The sequence below is a fragment of the Suillus subalutaceus genome (genome assembly GCF_016647625.1).
Source record: "Suillus subalutaceus strain FC151 chromosome Unknown DFJ58scaffold_54, whole genome shotgun sequence".
NCBI lineage: Eukaryota > Fungi > Basidiomycota > Agaricomycetes > Boletales > Suillaceae > Suillus > Suillus subalutaceus.
In genome coordinates this window covers 16652-43592 of record NW_024540303.1, presented here as the reverse complement: position 1 = coordinate 43592, position 26941 = coordinate 16652, and the positions used below count along the sequence as shown (strand labels likewise).

General features: G+C 47.2%; 8 protein-coding genes across 8 annotated transcripts; 4 read left to right on the top strand and 4 right to left on the bottom strand.

Moving 5' to 3' along the window:
• Positions 1–8: 8 nt before the first annotated feature.
• Positions 9–1078, bottom strand: DFJ58DRAFT_684145 (uncharacterized protein; the record flags this gene model as incomplete). Its single annotated transcript, XM_041383270.1, has 2 exons — positions 988–1078; positions 9–938 (listed from the first exon to the last, which is right to left on the bottom strand). A coding segment is annotated over exon 2 (906 nt), but the record flags the coding sequence as incomplete, so codon positions are not given.
• A 354-nt stretch (positions 1079–1432) lies between these two features.
• Positions 1433–3554, top strand: DFJ58DRAFT_788800 (uncharacterized protein). Its single transcript, XM_041390171.1, has 4 exons — positions 1433–1653; positions 1702–1780; positions 1833–2788; positions 2907–3554. Exons 1-4 carry the CDS (start codon positions 1452–1454, stop codon positions 3320–3322), a joined length of 1653 nt encoding a protein of 550 aa, XP_041243812.1. The 5' UTR covers positions 1433–1451; the 3' UTR covers positions 3323–3554.
• A 63-nt stretch (positions 3555–3617) lies between these two features.
• Positions 3618–5465, bottom strand: DFJ58DRAFT_788798 (uncharacterized protein). Its single transcript, XM_041390170.1, has 6 exons — positions 5117–5465; positions 4991–5066; positions 4858–4934; positions 4667–4805; positions 4306–4603; positions 3618–4249 (listed from the first exon to the last, which is right to left on the bottom strand). The coding sequence occupies exons 1-6, from the start codon at positions 5385–5387 to the stop codon at positions 4070–4072; spliced, it is 1041 nt and encodes a 346-aa protein (XP_041243811.1). The 5' UTR covers positions 5388–5465; the 3' UTR covers positions 3618–4069.
• Positions 5466–5524: 59 nt separating this feature from the next.
• DFJ58DRAFT_788796 (Arv1-like family-domain-containing protein) lies at positions 5525–6893 on the bottom strand. The gene is made up of 8 exons (XM_041390169.1): positions 6803–6893; positions 6531–6746; positions 6422–6476; positions 6347–6367; positions 6214–6297; positions 6040–6163; positions 5745–5989; positions 5525–5687 (listed from the first exon to the last, which is right to left on the bottom strand). The coding sequence occupies exons 1-8, from the start codon at positions 6887–6889 to the stop codon at positions 5542–5544; spliced, it is 978 nt and encodes a 325-aa protein (XP_041243810.1). The 5' UTR covers positions 6890–6893; the 3' UTR covers positions 5525–5541.
• A 1240-nt stretch (positions 6894–8133) lies between these two features.
• DFJ58DRAFT_660637 (3-oxo-5-alpha-steroid 4-dehydrogenase-domain-containing protein) lies at positions 8134–9450 on the bottom strand (the record flags this gene model as incomplete). Its single annotated transcript, XM_041382163.1, has 8 exons — positions 8134–8264; positions 8326–8500; positions 8560–8675; positions 8725–8750; positions 8801–8908; positions 8961–9046; positions 9099–9257; positions 9307–9450. The coding sequence occupies 8 exons, from the start codon at positions 9448–9450 to the stop codon at positions 8134–8136; spliced, it is 945 nt and encodes a 314-aa protein (XP_041243809.1).
• A 6738-nt stretch (positions 9451–16188) lies between these two features.
• Positions 16189–18176, top strand: DFJ58DRAFT_883165 (uncharacterized protein; the record flags this gene model as incomplete). The annotated part of the gene is made up of 5 exons (XM_041394584.1): positions 16189–16637; positions 16692–16786; positions 16841–16865; positions 16933–17512; positions 17538–18176. The coding sequence occupies 5 exons, from the start codon at positions 16189–16191 to the stop codon at positions 18174–18176; spliced, it is 1788 nt and encodes a 595-aa protein (XP_041243808.1).
• Positions 18177–20305: 2129 nt separating this feature from the next.
• On the top strand, positions 20306–20802 carry DFJ58DRAFT_728011 (uncharacterized protein; the record flags this gene model as incomplete). The annotated part of the gene is made up of 2 exons (XM_041385543.1): positions 20306–20476; positions 20539–20802. The coding sequence occupies 2 exons, from the start codon at positions 20306–20308 to the stop codon at positions 20800–20802; spliced, it is 435 nt and encodes a 144-aa protein (XP_041243807.1).
• Positions 20803–24926: 4124 nt separating this feature from the next.
• Positions 24927–26181, top strand: DFJ58DRAFT_841489 (uncharacterized protein; the record flags this gene model as incomplete). Its single annotated transcript, XM_041392714.1, has 8 exons — positions 24927–24999; positions 25106–25200; positions 25232–25264; positions 25323–25466; positions 25502–25668; positions 25734–25791; positions 25866–25942; positions 26097–26181. The coding sequence occupies 8 exons, from the start codon at positions 24927–24929 to the stop codon at positions 26179–26181; spliced, it is 732 nt and encodes a 243-aa protein (XP_041243806.1).
• Positions 26182–26941: the final 760 nt, after the last annotated feature.

Genomic DNA, 26941 nt, shown 5'->3' with positions numbered 1-26941 from the left:
CCAACACCAAGAACCAGCCTTTCCAAGGGAAATTTTGACCGCGCCAAGAATGCTTTCAACTCCTCATGAGGCCATTTTGGTACACTGCGAGCTTCGAGTACGCGTAAATTGGGGAATGAGAGAGCGTTGAACAAGTCAGGTAACTGGTCTGTGGACCCTATGACATCGACGATGCGCAAGAATTGAAGTTTGGTGTGTGTGAACGGTGTTAAGGCCTGTGTTTCGAAGAACAATATACCAATGCTTAACGAGGAGAGGTTGGGAGCAAGCTGGAATAAACGAAGGCATGTAATTGAGTTGTATATGTTGATCCTGATATTTGTCAGGTGAGGCAATACGTGATTGAGAGTGTCTAGGCGCGTGAGGTCAAACAATGGCCCAGTTACCTCGAGACTGCGGAGAGTGAATGGCATGCATGGGAAGAATTGTGTAAGGGCTGGCTCCAAAGGACCAACGATCCTTATGGTCAGCTGCTGAAGTTCCGAGAGGTTTCTTAACACGAGTGCAGGTTTCTCGGCGTTTTCCAAAGATAAGATAGAGAGAGACAAGACTTGCTTGAGGTATGGTTGAAGAAGGTTTTGTAGTTCGGTTGAGACATGTCCCTGCCACTGAAGCGCCAACGAGAGCGGAAGTCCTCGTGATCGCTTGAGCCATGTGTCATAGCAGAAAGCGTTCCGCTGCCAGTCTTTGAGAAAGACTTTGAGAGACAGTCTGCACCATAAACTTGGCATATCCACAGCAACCTCCCTCCATCGTCGGCATACCCTGGTCAGTAGGATGGGAGCCATATCTGGTGTGGGCGACAAGTACTTGGTGTCCGGGAGACAGTAATCGAAAATATAGCATAGGACTTCAGTTGGCAAGCGCCCGGGCCAGATTGAGAAAGCCGACGGAGGTCTCTTGTCCAAAACCATGGACGGCACAATTTTATCCTTCTTCTTGACTCTCAGACATGACTATAAAACTGGGCAATTTGATGCAACGTACGATGTTTTGGAGGGTACCAGTGATTTCCAAGACCACAAGGGTGATGGGCTAGAACAACGAGACGAGTAAGTTTCAGTAAGTGAGAACAAATGCTATCGATTGGTGTACCTAGAACAACGAAACAAGTAAGTCTAGTCTACATTAGTACGAGTCTAGGTACGAGTGCAAGAATAAACATACCTCAGCGATTCGGAGTGCCAAAAACAAACGCTGAGTAAAACATATGAGCACACGTTACTAATACGGTGGCTGTGTGGCGATGGTGAATCGCTGTATAGTACCAAGAAGCAAGAGTGATACTAGTACCAAGTCCGTCAACAGTCAATATAGGAGAAACTTATCAGCATGAAATTGTTTGCTAACGCTTGAAAGTACTGGAGTGTTTTTGCCAAGGATTTTTGAAGTAAGCTGCTGATGAAAGGTGTACGTAATTCTACAGTAGTGGCTTTTGTAATGCTATTATCATGTCCACCGAAACCATAACAAAACGCCTGCACATATCTGGTCTCACAACACCCGCCATCACACCCGCTGACCTTGCAAAGCGACTCGGCGCCTTTGGAAGAGTAATCTCGCTCGACGGCTTTGGAAAACTCGATGCACTAGGCCAACCGAGGCCTTTCGGCTATGCGACGATCGAAGGTCACAAAACAGACTTGGCGAGGTGTAAGTTTTCTTTTTCTTTTTGTAAATTTTATGGCTGAAATTGGTCAGGCGTAAATGTGCTCAGTGGAACAGTATGGAAAGGCGCCAAACTCCGTATTGGAGATGCAAAACCTGATTTTCGTGAACGGCACGTCTTCACTCTAACTCACTCACTTCCCACTGAGCCCCGAAAACAACAGACTTGCCTCCGTTCCCTCTCCACCACACAAAAAACGGCGTGCAAATTCCAAGGTAGGCACCCATGCGCCTGATATGTCACTCGTCACGCCCGAGACAGCACATACCCGAGGGGGATGGAGAGTCACCGAGATGGGACGTGTGGTGAGAATCATGCGGATGAGGCCTGAAAAACCGTTGGAGCCGCCCCGGGTACTTACCAGTGCAGGGAACAAGTACGACAAGGATGGGAAACTTGTGACCGGGAAACGCAAAAAACGCGTCAAACTTCCCCCCACGCGCACACGCCGTCGGACGATCGATCCAACGCGCTGGGACTCAACACATCTGAAGGGTATCTGGTTGGATGCTGAGGTAGCCGGCGCGGTGGATCTTGCAGACCACGCCGGGGGGGCTGTAATCCCGAGAAAAAGACGTGCTGAGGCGCCCGAGAATAGTGACAATGAACAAGACACCGAGAGTGCACCTAGTGATGATGAAGATGATGACCACGAGTCTTCATCGCCGCCGGTCCCAAAATCTACTGTTTCTCCCCTCCCACCACCAGAACTGCTATCCTTTCCCACCGCTCGTTCACCCGAAACTGAAGCTGTGACTGAAGCAATCCCCTCCCTCACGCAAGAAAAGCACACCTCTCTCGCATTCCTTCGCTCCCTTTTTGGGGACGGGGACGAAGGATGGGGTGGACAGGAGAGCTTGTCTGATATTGAAGATGCGCGTCTTGGGAGTAAAGGTAAGGCGAGAGAGCCTCAGACTGGAACACGGATTAATGTGGACGAGGGCGATATCGAGATCGAGGAAGTTCCACATGCGAAATACAAGGATATAAATATGGGATCAGATACAACAGTATCTCCGCTCAACTCGCAATCTCGCCCTACATCTACGTCAAAGCCGTCCGCTCAGGATCAGAAGCAAACAAACCTGAAAGATCTGTTCGCACCGAGGGAGGAGGAAGGTGTGTTTTTGTTTCATTGTATACATTTCGTTCAGTTGCTACACTTGTTTTTGTGTTTTCCCTTCTAATGTCCCCATTTATATTCCGGTTGATCTTCACTGACCGCGACCCGCTGCAGCCGGATTCTCATTACTCGGTCATCTTGACCTGGGCTTTGAAGAGGAAGACATGCTCGGGATTTCAGACCTTCCCCACCCCAGCCAACCACATCACGCGCTACCTCCTCACGTAACCTCCGCTCCTCATGAGCAGCCACAAGCGCACCCAACACTGGACTCGAGTTTCCCCTTCTTTTTCCCTCTCCCACCAACCCTCCGTTCGCGTTCCTCCAACACAAGAAATACACCTCGAGATATATTTTCCCTCTTCCCTCACGGGGGCAAAGAGAAAGACAAGAACGAGGAGCCCTTCTCCCGCACCCAAACTACCTCCGAAATTCACTCCCAGTGGGAGGCTCAAAAAGGTGCGCTGACGAGGGAGTGGAAGGCTCGGTGGAGAGAGGCTTCGAAGGGGAAGAGAGGAAGGGACGAGTGAATGTGTTGAACTCAGGGAATTTGGAGTTAGAAGGTTCTTACTTCAAGAGCATCCCTCTGGAGTCTGTATTGCGGGCACCATGAAATTGTGTGCCGTGCCTTTCTTCATCGCACATGCCGAAAATTTTGATTGTTTAACTAGCCATGAGAATTGTTGTACTCCGCTTACGAAGACAGTGTATCCTCAATATCACTTCGGTACTACTTGCAACCCATTTACCCTAATTCACCCTCGCTAATAACGTGTGGTCAAAATATGATCGATACGTCCACGTCATGTACGATAGATCAGACATGCCAACTCTCATATGCATGCGTTAGGCTAGCTATAAGAGACTATCACTCGGTCAGGATCATTGAATATTGCTTCCGCTGGCCTCGTCTCAAACGAAGAGAGGCTCGGACTAGAAACGAAAGGAGAACTTTCTATGTAGGTAGTTAGAATGAAAATATCATGTATCCGTAACTGCGCATACTCACCTCAGTCTTCGGATCGAGAGACCGAGGGAGAATTCGTTCTGAGGATGCCAGAATAAAAGAAACATGTTGGAACGGATAACGAAAAGGGCATGTGCAGAACACGTCTAGCAAAGAGTGATTGTGTATGTAAAGTAAAATATGTACGACGAATATTGCATTTTGATACCTCGAAGATACCCAATAGCATGTCACTTTCGATTATCTTACCATCTTATGTCCGTCCCGCTGATGCCCAAACTACATCCAATCAAAAAATTTTGAATGGAGACTAATCTAGCCCTGGTGCTGATGGTCCGCTCACAGCGGGAGACAGCATCCGCCGCGGAGGCGCCCCTCCTCCCGGCATCCCACCGCCCAGCATAGAGGAGATCATAGCTCCCAATGGATTATCAGGCTGAGTGCGTGGCGGAGGAATTGCAAAGTACAACGTCGCTATCTCCTGTAGTGTCTAAACGATGGGGTTTGTTTTGAGAAAATCAAGAAGGCAATAAGCATTTGACTTACCACCCGAACTTCCTTGGTCGCTAAGACGCCACCTTTGGCTTGGTATGTTCCGCAAAGCCTTACCCAGCTCTCACGCATCACTTTATTCTTCTCCCCATTCGCACGTTGACATGTCAAGACAGCAAGCTGACAGAAGTTGAGCACAGGCTCAGTCGTATGTGTGATTTCACTCGTAGGGGTAACAGGTAATGGAGATGTCTGTAGTGGTGAAACCAGATTCGGTCGAGATGAAATCAATTGTGCAATAAACTGCGAAATGAAGGTGCGAGCTCCGATGATGTTGCCATTTTGTAGATATCTGTGATGGGATGCCATGAGTCGGAGAACGAAGGAAATAATATGGACGTGAGTCCCGACTTACGGTAGTGTGCCTCGAAGAGCAAAGATCCCTGGAGCTCCGCCTGCTGCGGACCATTCTACCATCATATTCGCTAGTGAACGTGCGCTATCCCTTTTGCCTGATGCGAGGAAGTGAGGTTCTGCCGCATCGAAGGCCCCATCTATTCATCGTGAGCACGACGGTCACTTTTGTAGATGCTGTCATATATATACCTTTGTATAGGAGCTCTCCGACATAGTGGTGCAAGTCCTGGTCACCTGCGGGACATTCACCATGTCTTGCTGACCATCTAAACGTATGATGATGATCAGCCCTAGTCTCGATCCGATATGAGGACAACTGTACGATATGGATCTGTCAATGATCGTTTTCCTCCATGACCCGGATGATCCAGTCAGTGCGATGAGTTGCGTTAGTCTCCCTGAGCATATCGAATCAGTAACGTATTCCGCGGGGATCAGGAGCACACACCTCGAGACTCATCATCAACGACCTCGTCCTTGCTTTCATATACTTCTAAGAGGAACAACGTCAAATCTGTTCCACTACCCTGCTGGCCAACTTTCAGGAGTTCTCTCGCACTCTGGAAGAGCACGTCGATGGCAGTGTCGTACTGCCCAGACTTGCTGTACCGTGAAGCGAAGGTGCGCGCTTTCTGGTGCGCTTCGTAGGGCTGCCCAGACGCGACGAGTGGTAGGATCGCGTTCAGGGCGCGAGAAGATGAACTGGATGTTGCAGGCATCGCTGTGGTTAGTGGTGAAGAGTATGGGTATGCATTTCAGTTGGATTGCATATGTTCCAATGTTGGTGTCAGGGGTCCTGCTCGGCTTACTCCAACCTGCTCTAGACATGATCCAAATCAAATCTATACAAGAGAAACAGTGGACTATGGGAGACTACGGGATACTATATGCCATCCATTGGTCACCACTATGCTCGTCTCCACCCACCCAATTCTTGAGAAATCCCGCAACAACTGTTTTCGCTAACCACCCAACAAGGATCACCATTGTCGTAAAGACAGGATGACAGTCGAGCACAACTGCGAGGGAATTGTTCAGTCAAGTGCGAATTGTAAGAAATATAGACCATTACAAACCCCGAAGTCCAAATCCAGTCGCCATTCCACCCAAAACATTCCTAACGACCCACTCACGATCTAGTTTGTCCTCATCCCATATTTCGAGGGCACGTGTGACAAAAGAGCTGCTGTAGTATGAAGGATCCCAATAGTATGGAGAACCTCCAGGTTTAGATGCGGAAGGGCGCCATATCGTGAGCAAGAAGAGAAGGAAAAGTTTTGTGAGGGAAGAGTAGAAAATTGTCAGAGGGACGAGTGAGAACCTAGGCTTGCAATTGAGGTATCAATAACTACAGCAGATTCTGAAGCTCACTTGAACTGTTGTCGAACACCTGATATTTCTGCTGGCGAGGTACTTCTCCTCGAACGAAAAAAATCCGAGAATGCGAGTACAAAATACGATGCAAACATCACTCCTCCATGAAATGCAAATGTTTCTGCACAAGCTGTAAGCATAACACTCGAATGAGAAAAGCAAGCAAGGCACCTATAAGGCATCCAATGAGGATCCGGAGGAAGACAATGTTGGTTTCAACCGTCCACCGTGAAACGTCTGCGGATATCTGAGGATCTAATGTCTATAAGAACGCGATAGCCTTTGAACAAAAAATAAAGCTTACTGAGCTGTGCCCACCGGATAACTAAGGTAAATGAGCCAGGGTGCAGTGGGACTCGTGGCTAATAACTTCACGTACATGCATCGACGGTGATAAGCCCGCAGGCAAGCTTCAAAATAAGCCACCACCTGTCCTACAAGCCGGGTACTCAGCAACGGTATCATCGACAGACTTAGCAATCCCTCACTTTCTCCCTTTGTCGGTTTTTGGTAGCAGCCAGTTTGTCCGTACCTTCCTGACTGCCCTCGAGACCAGTCTTGCTCTTCCCGAGTGCCTTTCGCGGCTCCGTCCCTCTATTATATATCAGATGTCTATACACTTCCCGCTTCAGCAGAATAAGGTCCAAGAGGAGCGTCAGAGAGTCGTGTTCGACATATGGATCTGCAAATTTCAGGCACTTGCTCTGCCAGTAACTCTCGTGTTAGAATTAAACAAAAATGAGTGACACCGTGCACCAACGCATTGTTCAAGTCTCAGGTTGTACGCGGATTCGTAAACCGTGTAGAGGTGCGATATGGGGTGTGTGCAAGTGATACAGATGGCCATGCTAGATTAGGAAAGTGACAAAGCTGTAATTAAGCCTGGAGTCTGGACTATGTAATTTCAAAGCTCTGGTGTTTCACTTTGACACTGAGACAATGGGTTATGTACAATCTAAGCAACATGTCCTACTTGCAAACCAGAGCTTCTTGACAGCCTGCCTTTTGCGTTTTTCCCTGACTCAGATGTTATCGTTTCTAATAAGAGGTGCAGTGTCGGGATGCACTGACATCGCGCTTTCAAAAGGCCACCACAGTTCGCTCTGACATTAATTCCCGAACCGCACGCATCATGACCATCGAGTACACCATCGGGTTGGTAAGTCCACATTTCTTGCGATCCAGATCAACGTTGCTCATCTTTTCACAAGGCACCATCCCCACCAACTCTGTTGAAGGACAAAATCATTTGCCTCTGGGACAGAGGCGACGGAGTGCGCTGCCGCGACGTCCTCAAAGGTGACGCGCTATCCTTGCACCTCTGTAGCGTTCATGGGTGCCGGGTGCCTGACGACACCACCCTGACATGCTGGTGGGATGGCTGCGCACAACACATGGAGAAGTGCGCCATTGTCAAGCACATTCAAGACATACATCTCGGCGTAACATATCCGTGCCGGCGATGCGGTGTGACGTTCGCAGGAAAAAGGAGCTTTGAGGAGCATTTGCTGGGTTGCCCAGTCCCAAAAAAGAGGATCGAGGTAGAGCTGTTTGAACGTACACTCGTTTTTGAACGATCGCTGTGAGCCGCTGGGTGTTTGCGGCGATTCCTTGATTATCCTGTGCGCATGAAAGGAGCTTTATGTACATTTTCTAAAACGATTCTGCAAGTAACCTTACGCAAAGAAATCTAGAAGATCAGTATCGACATTTGTGAGCGAGTCACGAAAGGACTGGTGTGCTTCTGAGCCCATCTTCTAGGTCGGTGTAAGTCCCTCATGATAAGGAGGTCATAGGCTTCCTGTAGATCGATAAGAAATGAGTCACTATAACAGATGAAACCGACCTAAGAGCACTTACAAACGAACCGAACGGACAATTCTCCCAGTCATGAGTGGTAAGCTGTTCACAAAGGGTTTGCGATCGTGCATACATGATCAATGATTATTAAACGCGTGTTACTTTCAGACTGTGAGGCAGAAGGGAAGAACACGCAGGGAACTATAGTGGTTCCCGTAGACATGAGAGCAATCATCCTCGGATATAGCGCATATGTATAATGGCATGCTGCTGAGATACGCCACACACCACTTACGCAATGAAAGGGAACATCGCCTTCCTATCCCTTGGGTAATCGCTCCCGAAGTCTTTCCTATATGCACGGTGCTTCTTAATAGCCCAGACATACATCTGATACGTCGAAATGACCAGGAAGATCCATGCTAGTCCGCGGACCATGACTTCAAAACAGAAACACAAAAAAAAACAGAAAGCAGCACGTACCAACGTAGCTTCCTGTGAGAGCCGCAATGACCAACCATCCAAGGAATTCGAAGAAGTAGTTCGGGAACGAGACGAGGTTGAAGCCGTATCCTTTGGGAATGGCGCGTTTACGGCTTCCTGCAGGCCGGAGCTTACGGAGCTTGATGTGAGTGATGAGATTGGAGATTTCGGAGAACTGCAAGCAGGCGGGCATTCAGTAAGCGTTGCAATGCATGTCGAAATACCGGGACACACCAGCCAGATAGCAGCACCTGCTTGAATGTACAGAGGATCATTGCGAACTGTGCCACGAATGTAGGGCGAGGCAGCACCATACACAGGACTGTAAATACTGTACGCAAGGGCAAGACCTTATATGGAGTCAGCTTGATTGCTGTCTCCCAATACACATAAACATACCACTTCCAAGGTGATAATGAGCAGAGCTAACAAACATGTCAGTCTACCAAAGCAGCATGTTTCTCAAAACGCATACTTCTTGAAGATATTCATGAAGGGCATAGTCGCATGCGAAAAACGATGCACGAACAGCGTTTCTAGCTCACGTTTGGCGAAGTGCAGCATGACAAATGCTAATACATAGCTGATCACGCTTGAGCACACCATTTAAACCAGGAAGTCATGCATGCAAATACCGTTGAAGCATGCTGTGCTGCACAGGACCACCATAAAATATCTTGGGGAAGTAATAGATCGCAGGGTGGATGAACAGTGGGCCAGCCTGGGGATGGCACGGTAGTAGCTTGCAACTACGAATCATACATGGCACTCACATATTCAACCAAGAATACAGTTTTCCAGCTAATTTGCGGGCCGAGGTCTTTCACAGACAACTCCCCGCCTTCTGCCACACCAGCAACCTTCAACGTAACGTCATCAGCTAGAATATTCTTGGAATCTTTGAGGGTAATTTTTTGGCGGTCCAAGTAGAACTTGAAAATGATTTTAGACGTCCGGCTGTGTGGACAGGAAAAGACTTACTCGCGGAAATTTTTTAGCTATCGCACTCTTGACATCTGCAATAGTCGCGTCCTCGAGTTGCTTCCCTGAAAGTTCCACGACCATGGGGAGGCCACGAGCCAGAGCAATTGGCTTCCCCGCTGCAGATACGTTTACGGAGACCATTGTGTGTTATAGGTTCTATAACACTTAGAGTGCTTCAGTAGCTGTCAGTCTCTGAGAGTCAGCATCAAGTTGAACTTGAACTTTGTATGTACTACGCGGAATAAACCGGCATTTTTTGAGTTACCGGATTATTGCTCTGTTCAAAGTGGCAAGAGAAAAACACCTCCGGACCCTCAGGTTGGAGTTCTACCTCCGCTTGAAAGCTTTCAGCTCTTCTCATATCGATAGACCCCTCTTACTGCTTCTATTTAATTGTAGAGCTGAACAATAGGGTTCCGATACCTTCGTCGGGCGAAAATGAAACACCCTTGAATGGCAAGGGCGCAGAAGGGCGTTCTGCCTGGACAGTCCTGCGATTGAAGGCGAGAGACCGATTATGCTGCAGAATCCTAGGGCTATCACCTGTCTGAGCTCAGACATGCTACTTCTACTTTCCAGCCCTTCCATTCATTCGGTCCAGATGGTAGATACATGTATGTATCTCGATCGGTACTTTACTCTGACAGTCATGCTTAGCAGGATGGGCTCCAACAGATCAATGCAAGGATACGAACCCGACGCACAATTTGCAGTCGCTTTGGTGAAACACTATCATGGCGCGGATCCGATCAACGTGTGTATGGATGCAATTTCAGAATATCGTGGTCGATGTCATTAATAGTTAGCTCCGATCCTCTAATTCTCTACTCTTCGTTCTGCACACCTCATCTATTTTCCACACTCGTTTGCAATATGGGCATACAGGCGAACCACGAGTCCGCGCGATTCATTCCTGCTCCTTCTCTGTGGCCCAGATGGATGAAAAGGCATCTGAGCACCAATGAGTTACAGCCATTCGGGGTTCACGCTTCACGGTCACTTTTTCATCATCTGTGTGCTCAGACAGCAGAACTCCGCAAACACGTAGAATAAGTTGTCTTACCATCAAGGACTGGGTTGGTTGCTAGACGTTGCAGATAATTTGAGCTTGCCACTTGGTGCAAGTGGGGGCTGACTTCCAGGAGTGATACAACAAGAAATGGGTTTCTCGACATAACCCTCGTCTCAAATATACTTTGAAACATCATGACTTGAATAAATACCACGACGGATCCTCGACCAAATATCTCCTCCATCCAGAACACCCGACAAGCATTTCCCTACACAGTACTGCTAGTTGGTACATGTACACGCTCCTGGAAGACAATCGAACTCATTCTAGTTTCTGCGTGGGATCCGGTCACAAGTTTTGCGTGATATTCTCGAACGCTAAGGATGAGGCGTGGTCCCAACACAAACGTCTGCACACCAAATAAAATTTCAGAAACACCATCCGGTATCTGAGCTCCCATAGAATTTGAATTCTACAGAAATCATGAGCAGTTGTCACAAGTAGATGTCAGACAGGTCAGCGTACCAAGCGCGATGGAGAGAGATAAACGAGCTGGAGGCAGGAGACACAAAGAAAGCTAGCACGTGTGGGATTTGAGTAGAAAGACAAGTACATTCACATTGCAAGCTCACCTTGCAAAATAAAGCACGTGAGATTTTATCAGCACTCTGAAACAGTCCCCTATGGTCGATCCTTTTGATGAGCCGAGTCGTCGCAGGTGACGGAAATGTTTCATAGCAATCCAGACTGAAAGACACAGAACGAGGACCTCCCAAACAATGTTGAACATCCAAACCATTGAAGTCAAAAGCCGGACATCCCCCTCATCTTCAAAAGCGCACATATATGTGCCGGAGAGTATCAGCCCCACTGTTGTTCGTCCAATGAGCTGTGTTCTTCAAGTCAACAAGTAAAGCTTACCCCCCACCGAATGCTTCAGAGCTATTGCCGTGATCACTCCGCAGGCGATGTTAACGGCGAAGAAGATAATCACAAGGAAGATAAGCATGATCCTAGATCTCCGATACATGGCATGCAACCGAACAATCATGATGACTTGCATCGTATTTCAGTCGTGTCAATATCACTGAGGTATTGCAACTCACCACCCAGCATGGCAGTTACGACCACACATGTCCCACTTATTGCGTAGTACACGATATTGCCTGAAACACCCAATCAGTGATCACCTCGTACTAGTATCAAACGCTCCAACTCACACCTATTGGGTCATTATGTTGAACTACATTCAATGTTCAGAATCTCACTTACTCCTACACATGAGTATATCCATTGCATAGGAATGAGATGGTTGCGGAATATTCACTGCATCTGTTAGCGAGACCAATGACATATTTTCTGTGTGCCGCCGGTCAGAAGAATCTCACACAGCGCATGAGACATACCCAGAATATTGGCACTAATTGTCAGAGATAAGCTATTAGCACAGCGACAGTTTGTTGGCCTCGCACACGTACACAGAATACAGTATTCCAATGCAGCGTATCTAGAACGTTTTGGAGTTAGCACAATCGCTAACCACGCTATAGCATAACATGAGGTACGAACAACAATGTACAGCACAGTAATGAGGGACCAGCGTTGCCTCTATCGCAAATCGTTGTATTCTCTCATTTTCCTTCTGATACAGGACTCTGCCACTCACCCAGATCAGTTCAATCTGTGATTCTTAGTAAGTTGGCTGCTCCGGCAATAGCACTGACCTACCTCTTGTCCGAGTGTTAGTACTAGAAATATGATGAGAATATCAGCGGTTTTCGAACACTGTCCTGCTCACTCCAATCGTATACCACCACGACGACAGCAGCAACTGCGAAACCGCAAGTCAATGTTAGATCGAGACATCACCGATTGATGCGACGAACCTATCCAATAGCTGGAAAAAACATGCGAACTGATTATTGGCCACCAACTGGGATCATTTGATTCTATGGTCATATTCGAGAGATGGATGCGAGTGAGTGGGGATGTTGGGGGCGTATAACGATCTAGTGTGCGTGCTAGATATACCACCATTCAGCGCTTGCATCGCCAAGCATAGGCATGATGGAGATGGATATTTGATCCCGCCCCACGATCCTTGATTGGTCGGAATTTCCGGCTGCGGCTGCGCGCGAGTCTGTCCGTCTCCGTCTGGGCAAAACCTGTCAGTTATCCTATATTTGGACTGAAATGTGATGCCTACCATCTCCACTGCATCCGAGATTCACGGTCTATTCGAGCTAGAGAAACAGAAACTAAGTCAAATTGAAATAATGCGGGACGCGCATGTCACGTGATTCTGTATTTCCTTGTAGTGTCCGGCGGACCAGGCTTGCTTGAGCTTCAAAGCTTACAACTACTTTCGTATCGATAGAACAGATTTCAGTTTTTTCTCCTCTACTTACTTGTGGAGCTGGATAAATAAAACGGATAAAAGGGTCCAAATACCTTGGTCGCGCGAAATACCCTTGAATGGCAAGGACGCTCTGCCTGGACAGTCCACGAGTGAAGGCGAGAGTCCGACTCGGACTCCGAGTCTGATTATGCTGCGGAACCTTGGGCTATCAGCTGTCTCAGCTCAGATACACTACTTCTACTTGCCAGCCCACTTGCTTTCCATTTATTCGGTCCAAATGATGGATATACGTATGTATGTATCTCGATCGGTGCTTCACTTTGACGGTCGTGCTTTGCGGCAGGATGGGCTCCAACAGATCATCGCAAGGACGCAAACCCGACGCACAATTTGCAGTCGCTTGGGCGAAAATTTGCGATGGCGCGGGTCCGATCAACGTATGTATAGATGCAATTTCAGAATATCGTGGTCGATGTCTCATTAATAGTGAGCCCCGATTCTCTAATTTTCTACTCCCCGCTCAGCACACCTCATCTCTTTGCCATGCTCATTCGTGATAGAGGCGTACAGTCGAACCACAAGTCCGCGCGATTCATTCCTGTTCCTTCGCCGTGGCCCAGATAGATGGAAGCACCTCTCAGCACGAATGAGTTACAGCCATCTGGGGTTCATGCCTCTCGGTCACTTTTTCATCATGTGTGTGCTCAGACAGCAGAACTCCGCAAACACGTAGAATCAGCTGTCTGGGCATCAAAGACTGGGTTGGTTGCTAGACGTTCCGGCGGATAATTTGAGCTTGCCACTTGGTGCAAGTGAGGGCGGGCAGTTCACCAACTTCCAGTAGTGATCAACAAGAAATGAGTTTGTCTACACAAGTCTCGTCTTAAATATACTTTGAAACAGCATAACTTAAATAAATACCACGACAGATCCTGGGCCACATTTCTCCTCCCTGCAGAACACTCGGCAAGCATTTCCCTATACAGTACTGCTAGTTGATATTTGTACATGCTCCTGGAAAACAATCGAATTCATACTAGTTTCTGCATCGGATTCGGCCACGAGCTTAGCGTGATACTCTCGAACGCTAAGGATAAGGCGTGGTCCCAGCACAAAGAACTGCACGCTCGATAAAATTTCAATAGCACCACCGAGTATCTGATCTCCCGTAGAATTTGAATTCTACAGAAATGATGAGCAGTGGTTACAAGCAGATCTTGGCGACAGGTCGGCGCACCATCAAGGTCTGGAGAGAGATTAAGAACTAACTCGAGGCAAGAGACGCAAACAAAGCTAGCACATGTGGAACTTGAGCTGAAAAAGACGAACACATTTACATTACAAGCTCACCTTGCAAAATAAAGCACGTGAGATTTTATCAGGACTCTAAAACAGTCCCCTATGGTCGATCCTGTCGATGGGCCGAGTCGTCGCATCTCACGGAAGTGTTTCACAGCAATCCAGACTGAAAGACACAGTGCAAGGACCTCCCAAACAGTGTTGAGCATCCAAGTGATTGAAATCAGAGGCAGGACATCCCCCACATATCCAAAGCCGCACATAGACGTTCCAGAGAGTATCAGCTCCTCTGGTAGTTGTCCAATGAGCGGCGTTTTTCAAGTCGACAAGTAAAGCTTACCCCCTACAAAATTCTTGAGTCCTATTGCTGTGAGCACTCCGCAGGCGATGTTAACAGCCAGGCAGATGACGACAAGGGAGATAAGCATCCTCCTAGATCTCTGATACATGGCATGCAAGCGAGCAATCATGATGACTTGCATCGTGTTTCAGTCGAGTCAATATCACTGAGGTATTGCAGCTCACCACCCAGCATGGCAGTTACGACTACATTTGTCCCATTCCTTGCATAGTACATAATATTGCCTGAAACACCCGATTAGTGATCACCCTCGTAGTAGGACCAAACGCTGCGACTCACACCTATTGAGTCATTATGTCGAGCCAAGTTCAATGTTGAGAATCTCACTCACCCCTACGCATGAGTGTATTCATTGGATAGGAATGAGATGATTCTGGAATACTCACTGCATCTGTCTCGGAGACCGATGGTGAAACATCTGCGTGCAGCCGGTCAGAAGAATCGAACACAGTGCATATGAGACATACCCAGAACGTTGATACTGACAACGAGAGATGGGCCATTAGTACAGTGCGAACTTGTTGGCCTCAAACACATACACAGAATATGGTATTCCAATATAGCGTATCTAGAACATTTTGGAGTCAGCACAACTTGCCAACCACGCTATAGGATAATATGAGGTACGAACAAGCAAATACATCACAGTCATGAGAGACCAGCGTTGCCTCTGTCGCGAATTTATTGTATCCACCTGTTTTTCTTTTGACTCGGATATGGGACTGTGTCACTCACCCAGATCTGTTCAATCTATGACAGCATTCTTAGCAGGTTGTCTACTCCGGCAATAGCACCGACGTACCTCTTGTCCGAGCATTAGGACTGGAAATCTGATGAGAACATGAGCGGTTTTCGAACACAGTCCTGCTCACCCCAATCGTATACCACCACGACGCCGGCGGCAACTGCGAAACCGCAAGTCAATGTTAGATCGAGATATCACCAACTGATACGACGAAATTATCCCATAGCTGAAAAAAATATTCGAACTGATGAACGGCCACCAACTGGGATCGGTAGAGACTATGGTCATGTTCGAGAGATGGGTGTGAGCGAGTGGGGGATGTTGGGGGTTATAACGATCTAGTGTTCGTGCTAGATATACCACCATTCAGCGCTTGTATCACTAAAATGGACATGATGGAGATGGATATTTGATCCTGCTTCAAGACGTTGACTAGTTGAAGTATTGCGGTGCGAAATGAGCAAAAAGTGGAAGTCCTCGATTGAATCAAAGTTGATTTTGTATGGTAAACCAAGATCACGCACAGGAAAGATCCACACGTTGGTGATTCTGGCAACTCATTTCCAACACCGATCTTCGGGCCAACACCGATCTTCGAGGTGTTCTTGGTGATGAAGATATAGATCCTTGATTGATCGAAGTAAGTATTGCAAATGTGAAGCAGTTCGATAAAGTTGATTTTGATTTGCAAACCAGTTTCACACACGCGAATGGTTAACATGAGGAACGTTCCACTCGTCGCAAGTGATGTCAGGTTCTGCATGAAATTATGTATAGATTGTGAATTCTCTCAGCCTCGCGGTGGCATCACCTGAGGCGTAACCATCAGTGAACTCATGAGTCCGTGATATGGTAGTCATGAGACCTATAGACCGATACAATTATGCTTTTGCCAAATATCTACATGTATTCTAGAATATATTTGTGTTGCTCATAAATGACCATTGATCCCTGCAAATCTACACTTCGAAGAGGCGTTAATAGTGGGAATCAATGTAGTTTTCTAAACTCGCTAAAGCGCTCGGTAAAGAACCGGTTAAGCGTTCTAGCACAGCCAACAACGATGGAGTCGGCCGGCATCAAGTATCGGAGCTCGAATACCAATGCCTGCTGTCCGCCAACGTGTCCGCCGTTCTGCAAGGCTTCAAGCAGACGCTCGAAGTCGCCCAAAGGCGATGGAGTTACCCCCCCATCCATCCACATCCCGTGGAAGAGGGAAGGCTCGAGGACGTGGGTCCAATCCCACTCATAATCAGGCTCCTAGGCCTGCCGGACCGAAGATAATCGTCCATTGGACCAAACCTTCAGATCTCCACCGCACAGACACTCTGGTGCGGCATCTTTCCACTAATTCTGCAGATGCTCGCGTACTATTCTACGAGGGGAAAAAAACCGCTGCTTCTAACAATGATGAGCGTCCTTCTGGAAAGGACAAAGGGGAAATCCATCGGTTCTTGGCGAAACTGATCTTTGAGAAGGACTCGGATTATTCGGCGGCATATGCTGAGGACCCAAAGAAATTTGACGTCGCGGTGGGCAACCGCATTGTATCGTAAGTGGTTTCTATCACTCAGATGACTGTAGCTACTTATTTAATTCTACAAAGTCTTAAGAAGTCGTTCAAGGAGCAACTCAACAAATTCAACAAGACCGGTGCTGGCGTCACCCCCCTTGATGAAAACGCAGCAGCTAATCTACACAGTAAGTGTTTGTTTTTTTACCGTTGTTTCTTATTTTATTTTATTTTATTTTAAGAACAAGTACTGCTCGAGTTCCCATGGTACGACCAACTCCACCCCATCCTGTTTTCTAACCCGACGTGTGGCGCCAAAATTTTCACCTCCCAGCCGGGAGTCGACCATGCCGGGGACTTCTATGCACTTATTCATCCACGTGGGGGGGCTGGTCCCTCCACGAACACAGAGCCTCCTGGCCCTCAACTCCTTCAACCGGACCCTCGACTCCTTCAACCGGACCCTCACCTCCTTCAACCGACCCCTCACCTCCTTCAACCGACCCCTCACCTCCTTCAACCGACCCCTCACCTCCTTCCCCCAAACCCTCAGCTCCCTCCCCCAAACCCTCAGCTCCCTCCCCCAAACCCTCAGCCCCCCTCTCCAAGACTCTCGGCTCCCTCTGCCAAACCAACTTGACACTGGCGCTCAGCGCAGTCCCCCAGCTTACCTTCCCCCTTCACATCACCCCCCTCCTCATTTCACTGGCGCCGGGGGCAGTCCAGTTGATGACCCAGATGGTGACCTCTATGATGACCCTTACGCCGATGACAACGGCCCTCTCTCTGCTCCCCTTGGGAACGCGCTGGATGTGTTAGACGGAGACGTCAACATGTACGATGACGACGATGACGACGATGGGGTGGAGTACAACTCCTCCCGGTGTCGTGTCGTCAGCAGTCCCCCCAAAGTGGTGGGACACAAACGGCAATACGCAGCCTCTCCTTCTCCCCCTCCTGTCCAAACTAACTGCCTTCGTTCTCCCGCGGAAGCCCCAGACACCGGCATACCATAGTCGCATGGCGTTTGGCTCTGCCTCACCTGGCAGCCAAGCGCCACGTAGACCTCCATCATTTGCTTCATCGTCGGGGATATCCCGCAGCCGCTCCACTCCCTCATCCACAGCATCCTCGTCCTATCAATCGACCGACTATCGCATTTCGCCGACGGCATCCCAGACATCACTGTCTGCAAAGCCGCAGAGCTCGGCCGGCTCGAAAAAGAAGAGGACTTCGGCGACGGACGTTGAGGGCCACCTCAGCATGCTCAACGACGAAATTCGGAGCATGCAGAGTGACATGTCCGAGCGCCAGGGATCGAGGAACGAGCGTTACACCATCAAGATGAATTATCAATCTCAGAAGAAGGAATTTCAGTGGCGCTGCGAGTCTCGTTCGCACGATGTCCTCCTTTCGGCCACCACGCATCAACGCGAGCAGGAGGCCAAGGACAAGGAGATTTTGCGCCTTCAGGCTGCAGCTGCCTTGCAGGAAAAGGAGGCCGAGACCTGGCGCCTGAAGATTCAATACGAGACCATGATCCGTGCTGGTCCCTCAACCTCGTCACCATCAGTTTGAGTATGTGTTGTTGTTGTCTTGTTTTTTTGTCCTTGTTGTCATGTAAATTGTAGCATGGTGTAGTTAGTTTGCTTCTTGATTTTGATACATACATTTTACATACATTTGTTGAATCTCTTGTAGTAGTAACATTTACATACATTTGTTGAATCTCTTGTAGTAGTACATGTACCTTCTGGTTGCCAATGTGACCCTGGTTCTTTCAAGTTACCCTTCCCTATGTTCAGCTCTTGAGTGAGGACTGTCAAACAGTTGATCCATCATCCTCAAACGAGAAGCTTGCCCTGGAGTACCCTCATAAGACCTGTCACCCACAACTTCATCACCATCGGGATCCTCAATCTCTCTAGCTGCAAATTCTCTGGCCTCCCATTCAGCCCACCTCTGAGAACGGCGGAATTTTGGATTCTGCTCACGGTGGTGAGCTTCAAATCGGATGATCATGTTGTGCAAGATGATGCAACACATAATCCAATGGACAGCAATCTGAAGCTCTCAGTTCGGTGTGAATATTGAGGCGAAGCTCTCGGAGGGATTGAAACCGCCCCTTAAGAGCAGCAAATGCATGCTCAACACGTACACGAACCTAAATAAAAATAAAAATAAAAATAAAAATTAGTAACCAAACCATCACAAAAAATCACAAAAATATGAGCACACCAGTGGAAAGATTGTAATTAAATGTCTTCTGGTCCTTGGTCAACCTTCCATTGCGGGGCTTCTTGAAAGGGACTATGCACCACTTCTCAAGTGGGTATGCACTGTCAGCCCAAACCCAATGGTCATCTGGCAGAAGGGTTTCATGCTGTTGATAGAGACGAGTTGATCGGAAAGAATAGGCATCATGGACACTCCCGGGATGACCAAGAGCATAATCGACAATGACAAGGTTGTGAGGCATAACAACTGCCTAAAAATATTTAATTATTAATTTAATTATTAATCATGAAGGGAGGGGAAAAATACCTGGCAGCCAAGAGAATAGTTAGATTTCCTATCATAGAATGTCTCACCAAAATGAGCAGGTTTGGCATAGAGGTCAACTGTTGTGCCATCAATAGCTAGAATGCCATTGCGCCACTCAGGACAAGTCTTGGACTCTGCAAATTGCCGAGCAAGCTCAGCATCTTCTGAATCGGGATGTGGGAAACCAACAAATTTGTCATGCTGGTCGAGCAGTGCAATCATTACACGATTAGTGCAATTCACAACTGACCCAACACTTATACCTGCCCATTGGGCAACATCCTCAAGAGAAATCGCATTGCCATAGTGGCCAGGCACGATTAAGGAAAATAGCAAGCTGAATGGAAATGGGAAGTTGGGGATTATTGGATCGGTTGAAAAAGATATGATGATCAGAGATTTGATCGAGGATGTCGTCAAAAATGATAGGGTCAACACGTAGCTTTTGCCGAAATAAGTAAGGGCAGTGTTTCTCGTGATGGACAAGCATGTGTAGCTGGGGAGCTCGTGGGGGAGGCTCATCTGGCTTGTTAAGGACACGAGCCCTTGCAACCTCATCACGAAGAGCTGCGATTTGGTGCTGAAGCCGATCGTAACGTGCAGTGATCTCATCAGAATCCATAGATCCATCAGAAGATTCACCGGAGGAGCTGGGGGAAAGGGTGGGAGAAGAGGTGATGTCCATGCTTGAATCAGAGTTGGAATTGGAGTTGGAATTGGAGTTGGAATTGGAGCTAGAATCAGAGCTTGATTCCTGAGCTTCCAATGCATGCTGATATTGGAGTTGGGCTAATGACAATGCAGTTTTATCAACTGCATGAAGGAGATCTTTACGGCTGGATGGGCGAGGCATGATGTGGCTTGAGATTGAGATATGTGTTCCCTTATCATCCCCCTAACTGATCAGTGCGATTGATAAGCGGAGTTTCAATCGGAGTTTCAAATTTTACCACGGTCAGCGTGCTAAGTCTCACTCGTCGCAGATGACAGCGACCAAGCTACCATCCCAGCTGTGCTGCCCTCCCTGGATGCTACCACTGGCAACTGGTTCCAATGTGCCTTAGTCTATCACCTCCCTGAAAATCAACATTCCTAACAACAACGCCAATAATACCACGAACGTCATCAACTTTCACTCCCCTAACAACAACACCAATACCACTATGAACTCCATCACTCACGCAACGTGCAGCGCCAAAATTTTCACCTCCCAGCCGGGAGTCAGCCACGCTGTGGATTTCTATGCACTTATTCATCGACATGGGGGGCTGGTTCCTCCACCCATCAAACTACTGCTGGCACCCAGCTCCCTCCCCCAAGCCCATACGCTACTGGTGCTTGGCCCATTCCCCCATTCCCTCACCTCCTTCAACCAAACCCTCGCCTCCTTCAACAGGACCCTCAACTCCTTCAACTGGACCCTCGACTCCTTAAACCAAACCCTCACCTCCTTCAACCAACCCCTCGGCTCCCTCTGCCAAAACAACTTGACACTGGCGCTCAGTGCAGTCCCCCAGCTTACCTTCCCCCTTCACATCACCCCCCTCCTCATTTCACTGGCGCCGGGGGCAGTCCAGTTGATGACCCAGATGGTGACCTCTATGATGACCCTTATGCCGATGACAACGGCCCTCTCTGCTCCCCACCACCGGTTGCTTGACCCATTCTGTTGTCATCAGCCCTCATCCCACTCCCCCAAGCACATGGGCCACTATTAATGAGTCCCCCCTCCCCTCTCCCCACAGCACATGTTTTTTTGTTCACTCATGCACTTGTCTGATGGGTCTGGTTCCCGGTACTTATTCATTGTTCCCCTCCTCACGTAGTACATATAGCCTGCTGGAATTCTGTTGTTTGGGCAGGTAGAGACTGACAGACTAGTTACTATATTCCTACGTCCCTTATCATGCGCGCTACTCACATTATCACTTGCAAATGCACAAGTATGGTTTCGAAGTCCAATCTGTGCTGGCCATCTATGGCCGAGTTTGTTCTCAAACTTTACTGATAGTTTACCGAGTCTTACCAAGTCTTAGCGATGTTTTAGCGAGTTTAGAAATCAACTCTGAGTCCCATTAATGACAAGGTTGAAATATAGCAACATCATAGTAGACAATACGCAGTAGTGCAGTGCCCTCACCCATCAAGCTCATTCTTATTTTGTCTTATATATGGTTCAGTTCCAAGACTATCTAAAGCATTTTAACGGAAAACCGCTTTGGCAACTAGGGGTCGGCGTTGCCGACTTGTGACCGTGCGGAGCGAGTGCCTTTTTATTGGGGATGCAATTAGTCATATGGCTGAGTTAGGATCAGCTATCGACATTTCGAATACAGTCAATGCACTTCATGGTCGACGTTTACGAGGTATGCATGATATTGAGATGAAAGGATATATAGTTCAATGGATAGCTTCAAATAGCTTTTATTGAAAATCTAGTACGACGACGTGGAGTGTGTATGATGTTTGTTGAGGATGAAGCTTTGAAGGCTCTGCGGACGAAATCTCAGCTCTGTTTGCAATGTGATTGGTGAGTCGCGATGTCTAGTACTTATGCGATAACGACTGACCTTTTTGATATGTGTAGGAACCAGGTGGAAGCATCGAGGAGTTAAAGGGAAGAAAATAATTGGACCGCACTCAGCATTTCAGACCCTAATATGTCACGAAATCCGTGAGAATGGTATATTCCGGATTTCATTATGACGCCTTTTTTCTGAGTGTGTTGGATTGCCCTTGATACCATAACTGATCAGATTTGTTTGGTGTTGTTTTGAATCTGCACGTCACGCAACATTGTAGGTGACCGTGCTCCGCACGGTAATGACCGGCAAATGTTCAGGCCACGTGACTAAGAGGCCAGGTTGAGGTATGGTGACATCACAATGGACAGGGCACAGTAGTCCAGTGGCCTCAACTTGGAAGCCTACTCTCATTTTACCTTATATATAGTTTCATTTTCAAGGCTATCTAAAGCATTTTAACGGAAAGCCGCTTTAGCAATGACCAGCAAATGTTCAGACCACGTGACTAAGAGACAAGAATGAAGTGTGGCGACGTCACAACGGACAGGGCAAAGTAGTCCAGCGGCCTCAACTTGCAGGCCTACTCTCATTCTACCTTATATATAGTTTCAGTTTAAAGTCTATCCAAGCCATTTTAACGGAAAGCTGCTTTAGCAATGACCAGCAAATGTTCAGACCACGTGACTAAGAGACGAGAATGAGGTGTGGCGACGTCACAACGGACAGGGCAAAGTAGTCCAGTGGCCTCAACTTGCAGGCCTACTCTCATTCTACCTTATATATAGTTTCAGTTCAAAGGCTATCCAAGCCATTTTAATGGAAAGCCGCTTTAGCAATGACCAGCAAATGTTCAGACCACGTGACTAAGAGACAAGAATGAGGTATGGCGACATCACATTGACAATGGATAGGGCACTTTGAAGTAGTCCAGCGGCCTCAACTTGCAGGCTTACTCTCATTCTACCTTAAGTGTAGTTTCGGTTTAAAGGCTATCCGAGGCATTTTAAAGGAATGTCAGTGCTGTTTATTGCAGACCAATGAAATCAACATTCCAACACAGCGCACCTAGATGGTATCGCAAAGTTAACTTGGCTTGGTAGCAAGTACATTAATAACAAGTTGGGTGCATTGATATCTAACACAAATAAGTTAAACGTCTACACATGCTGCAGCAGCCAGGTACTGCTCGACGAACTTGAATGTGTGGTCAGTCTGTCGAAATCTATGTTGGCACGTAGTACGCATCTTGTATCTTATCTTTCTGAGACAGCCCTCGTGAAGTGTGAAGGTGAATTCCTTTTCATGGACAGGCTATCATCTCATACAAAGGAGGTTTTGGTGCAATGACTACCAATAGGCCTAGTTAAGATGGACCTCCGAGGAAAAGATAGTACTAATTCCGGGACAGTGAAACCTTTGGAAATGTTGGTGAGTTCCACTCAGTGTACTCTGGCTCGTTAAGACAAATAAGACACCTGTGAGCAGTGATGAGTACTTTGTCACATTGAAAGTGATGTGGCGCACCCGTTCCCCGTTCAGCTGGCACAGTCTGGAGAGCGCGCACTGTCATGCATGTATGGAGTTCATACCATGACATATACAAATAGCAGTATAAAAGGGGATAAGTAGAGGAGTGTACAAAGGATATACTTCTTACTTATGTAAACTTTGTTTCTATTTATTTAGTTGTATTTGTAGTTTCTGTCTCTTTCCATTATTTGTTTATGTTTATTCAGCCACTTGATTACATCAGTGAGCCACTCAGATATGTTTGTAAGCATGTCATGTGACTGGTAATATTCTGATTTGTAAGGACTTTCCATGACTCATCATGTTTTGTCATGATTCGTCATGCTTTGTAATATTTTACTCATGTACTTTAGTAAGCAGCTGATTCAGCACACCAAAAGGCTTGGTTTGTAAGCATAATCTTACCAATCCAGTTGATGACTCATTGCTTAGTAAGGATGGTTTCTAAAATGTATATAAGGACTCCATTCTCACATAATATATTAAGTTTTTCCCCTTCCATTCTTTTCCCAAACCGTGTGGGAACATAGGAATTTGAAGTCAGGAGTTTTCCCACTTTCTGTCTCAACACTGTGAGATCACGAAGAAAGTGAAGGCCTATGAGTTGCCTTTGAAAACAATCATATTCACTAGTCTAGATTGATTGTATACTATCTTACAGGGTGCGCCTATACAATAATCTATCGTTTTATACATTGTTTTACATATTTGTGCCACATTCAGTTCAGAGAGGTCCATATTACCTACTAGGTTTAAGTTTACCTCACAAAATATATATACTCCTTTACTATCAAGAAGTGATCTAGCAAAGAAATAATTTATTACCCTTTGGCCACCCACAAACACCACATTATCAACCGAGAAGTAGAAAATCTGTTGACCGTGAACTTGAGGAGCTGGCACCTTAGTCTTAAAGAATACAATTGTGATAGTCATTGTATTCTGATCAACATATAAGACCCTCAAGTAAGAAGACAGCGTGTAGAGGGCACGTATGGAGGTTGAGATCTTGAGAACACAGCCTGTTTAACAAACAACTCCTCAGGATCATCCTGTCCAAAGCAGCACCCTGTTGATCCGGCAAATGCCAGATGACATGTTGTAAATAGATCTTCTCTTGGACGCACTAATAGCTAGCACTCAACAACGAAGTGTTCACTGTCAATTTGATTTCATATCTACCAATCTACATAGCACTAGCATGAATAACAATAACTATGTCCATGCCAATGGAGGGACTTGGAAACCAAAACTACGAGGTGCGTTCATTTTCTGATATTGGTCACTCACCAATCATCATTCTACAGATACCTTGACATCTTCTTCAACATACACCAAGACCTCGGGAGGTGGTGTTCAGAATGACGGAGAGGCAGCTCGTCACAATCATTGTTAGCTACAACACTAAAATTGTTGAAGGAACTTATGTACGTTACCTGGCTGCCGTGTGACGCCGCGTGCGTCAACTAATCTATCAACCCGGAGTTGCCATTCCCCCCCTACCCGTTGTGGGTAACACAACAAAGGTGACTGCAAGTCAGATGACAAGCAAACACTCTCTATGTTGGGTCTTGATACATATGCCGTGCGATATGTTCGACCCTTAAGGGAAGCAAAGAAAGCAAGGATCCATGAAATGATGCTGATCAACCCTGATCCAAGGTGACAAAAGGGCGATGTAAGCGCGAGAAACGCGCTCAAGGCGCGCACAGGAAAGTGAAACGCGAAAATGCGCGAAGCGTGGGAAGGCGACAAAGGCGAAAATGCGAAAATGCGAAAATGCGCAGAGAACAGGGATGGTAGTGCGAGCAGTGGACAAGTGTAGAGAGATGATAATATGGTGTAATGTGCGGATATAGATAGTTACTGATACTGCCACTAGCTTTAGACTGATGCTAGGGCCTTAAGACGACGACGGACGCATGCATTGCATGGAACTAACTGCCAAGTACATGGTGGTAGAAAGATGTGGTAGGAAGCTGTGGTGTAAAACGAACATGAAAGTATGTAAGTTCTACCTAAGCGCTCTCCCAGGGCTCGGAGCCGAATAGGGAGCGCTCTAAGTATGTAAGTGAGGTAAAGTGATGTAAAGTAAGGGTGCATAACGAAATACAAAGTGTAATAGGCTAAATATGGTCTGATAACGAAAAGGGACACACCTAGGAACTGGTTGGATGATGGATGGATGCTCCTGGATGATGCGCGATGGAGTGCGCTTAAGCGTGAGAAACGCGCTAAGCGCGCACGCGGGAACGCGAAACGCGAAAGCGTGAGAAAGTGTTGCGCCTATGGTGCGCTTTGCAGGAGAGCTGTGCATTGTATGCGCAAATGACTGGAGACATAGCAGAAGTTGTGTATGGAGTAGGGCGACAAGTGCGAGAGAAATGCGCTAAGCGCGCGCGGGGAATGCTGCGCGTTGTGTGGGAAAGTAGCGCGCCTATGGCGCGTTTCGCGGGAAAGCTGCGCGTTATGTGTAAAACAACTAGAGACATGATAGAAGTCGAATATAGCTGATGGTGCAAGTTGTGCATTGAAGGCCAATTGTCATGAGTTGTGAAAAGGCGCGAAATGTGCCCATATGTGCCTGCAGAAATGTGAGTCTCTACACCAGTTCCTCTGAACGAGTCGAGAGATCAGAAATGGAATGCAAATGACTGCTATTTAAAAGAGATGGACCAAAGTCAGATCTATCTTCCATCTCGACATCAACATCATTTTGTGGAATTTCTTGGTCAAGGGAGTGTTGTGAGTCGGCAAGATTGGAAGTATCAAGGACGTGGGCGGTAGAACCCTTGCCTTTGTCTTGTTGCATGCGATTGGCGTGGGGCAATTGGTCTCGGATGGCACATTACCTTATGTTCAAGTTTACATGAGTTACTACTACTACCAACAATAACAGTTGTAACTTACGTGTGAAGTGTTCGCAGACAGGTCGCCACTGTGGTGACGAGGCCGCAAATTTGCAAGCCATGCGGCATCTTTGACGTGTTCCTGTCTCTTCTGAGTTGCATGAACGCTAGACTTCTTATATAAAAGACAGGATGCACGATGCCTGTTGAGTCCACGAGTGTCTGTTGCCCTCTCCCAAGAGCAACCTGATGCACCGCACAACACCATTAACAGAAACAAAGCAGAGAAAAGGGCAATAATCCAACTTGAACTTCGACTCGGATATCCTGCGATACGCATTTGTGGTGCTTTGGAGGTGCTGACGAAATGCAGCTCCTCCCCAGTTGAACTGGCTTGGAGGCAGTCACGGTGGCCGTCAAGTCAAGACTCTGAGTCTTTCAGATTTTGTGCGGCAGCTTTGAACGTTTATACAAGCCTGTTGGACTCCAACTCTGATGTCAGCAAGTCATGGTTGACTAGCGATAAGGTTAGGCCCGGGCTGCAAAGCTGACTCGGACTCAGAGTTGTTCGATTTGAATACAATGATCAGATACTCACATCTACGCTCGTACCATGACAGGTTCAGGTGCCATATTTGTGACTTAATTTGAGCGATGACTTCAGAACACTTCGAACAGCGGTAACTCGTGGTAACTTGTAGTAAGCGCCAAATTGTCAGTGTCAATTTGCCATTCGATTCCGAGTCAATTTGCCTTGCAGTAAGTGACGACTTTGAGTCTGCTCTCAGATTTTGGAAGTTCACCTTCTGCAATGATGCGTCAGGTTCGTTGAATTCGAATTTGAGTTGCTCTGACTGGCAGAGCTGAAAAAGACTCGAAGGTCAGTGACAGAACT

Bases quoted from the DNA above. Each gene is read 5' to 3' on its own strand.
- DFJ58DRAFT_788798 (XM_041390170.1), bottom strand. From the start codon at position 5,387: ATGCCTGCAACATCCAGTTCATCTTCTCGCGCCCTGAACGCGATCCTA. The intron at 5,067-5,116 runs GTGTGTGCTCCT...CGATATGCTCAG, and splicing joins CGTTGATGATGAGTCTCGAG to GGAGACTAACGCAACTCATC. The intron at 4,935-4,990 runs GTACAGTTGTCC...TCATACGTTTAG, and splicing joins ATCATTGACAGATCCATATC to ATGGTCAGCAAGACATGGTG.
- DFJ58DRAFT_788796 (XM_041390169.1), bottom strand. From the start codon at position 6,889: ATGGCCATCTGTATCACTTGCACACACCCCATATCGCACCTCTACACG. The intron at 6,477-6,530 runs GTGAGGGATTGC...CCCGGCTTGTAG, and splicing joins AAAACCGACAAAGGGAGAAA to GACAGGTGGTGGCTTATTTT. The intron at 5,688-5,744 runs GTTTGTAATGGT...ATTCCCTCGCAG, and splicing joins GACTGGATTTGGACTTCGGG to TTGTGCTCGACTGTCATCCT.
- DFJ58DRAFT_788800 (XM_041390171.1), top strand. From the start codon at position 1,452: ATGTCCACCGAAACCATAACAAAACGCCTGCACATATCTGGTCTCACA. The intron at 1,781-1,832 runs GCACGTCTTCAC...CGAAAACAACAG, and splicing joins AAACCTGATTTTCGTGAACG to ACTTGCCTCCGTTCCCTCTC. The intron at 2,789-2,906 runs GTGTGTTTTTGT...GACCCGCTGCAG, and splicing joins CGCACCGAGGGAGGAGGAAG to CCGGATTCTCATTACTCGGT.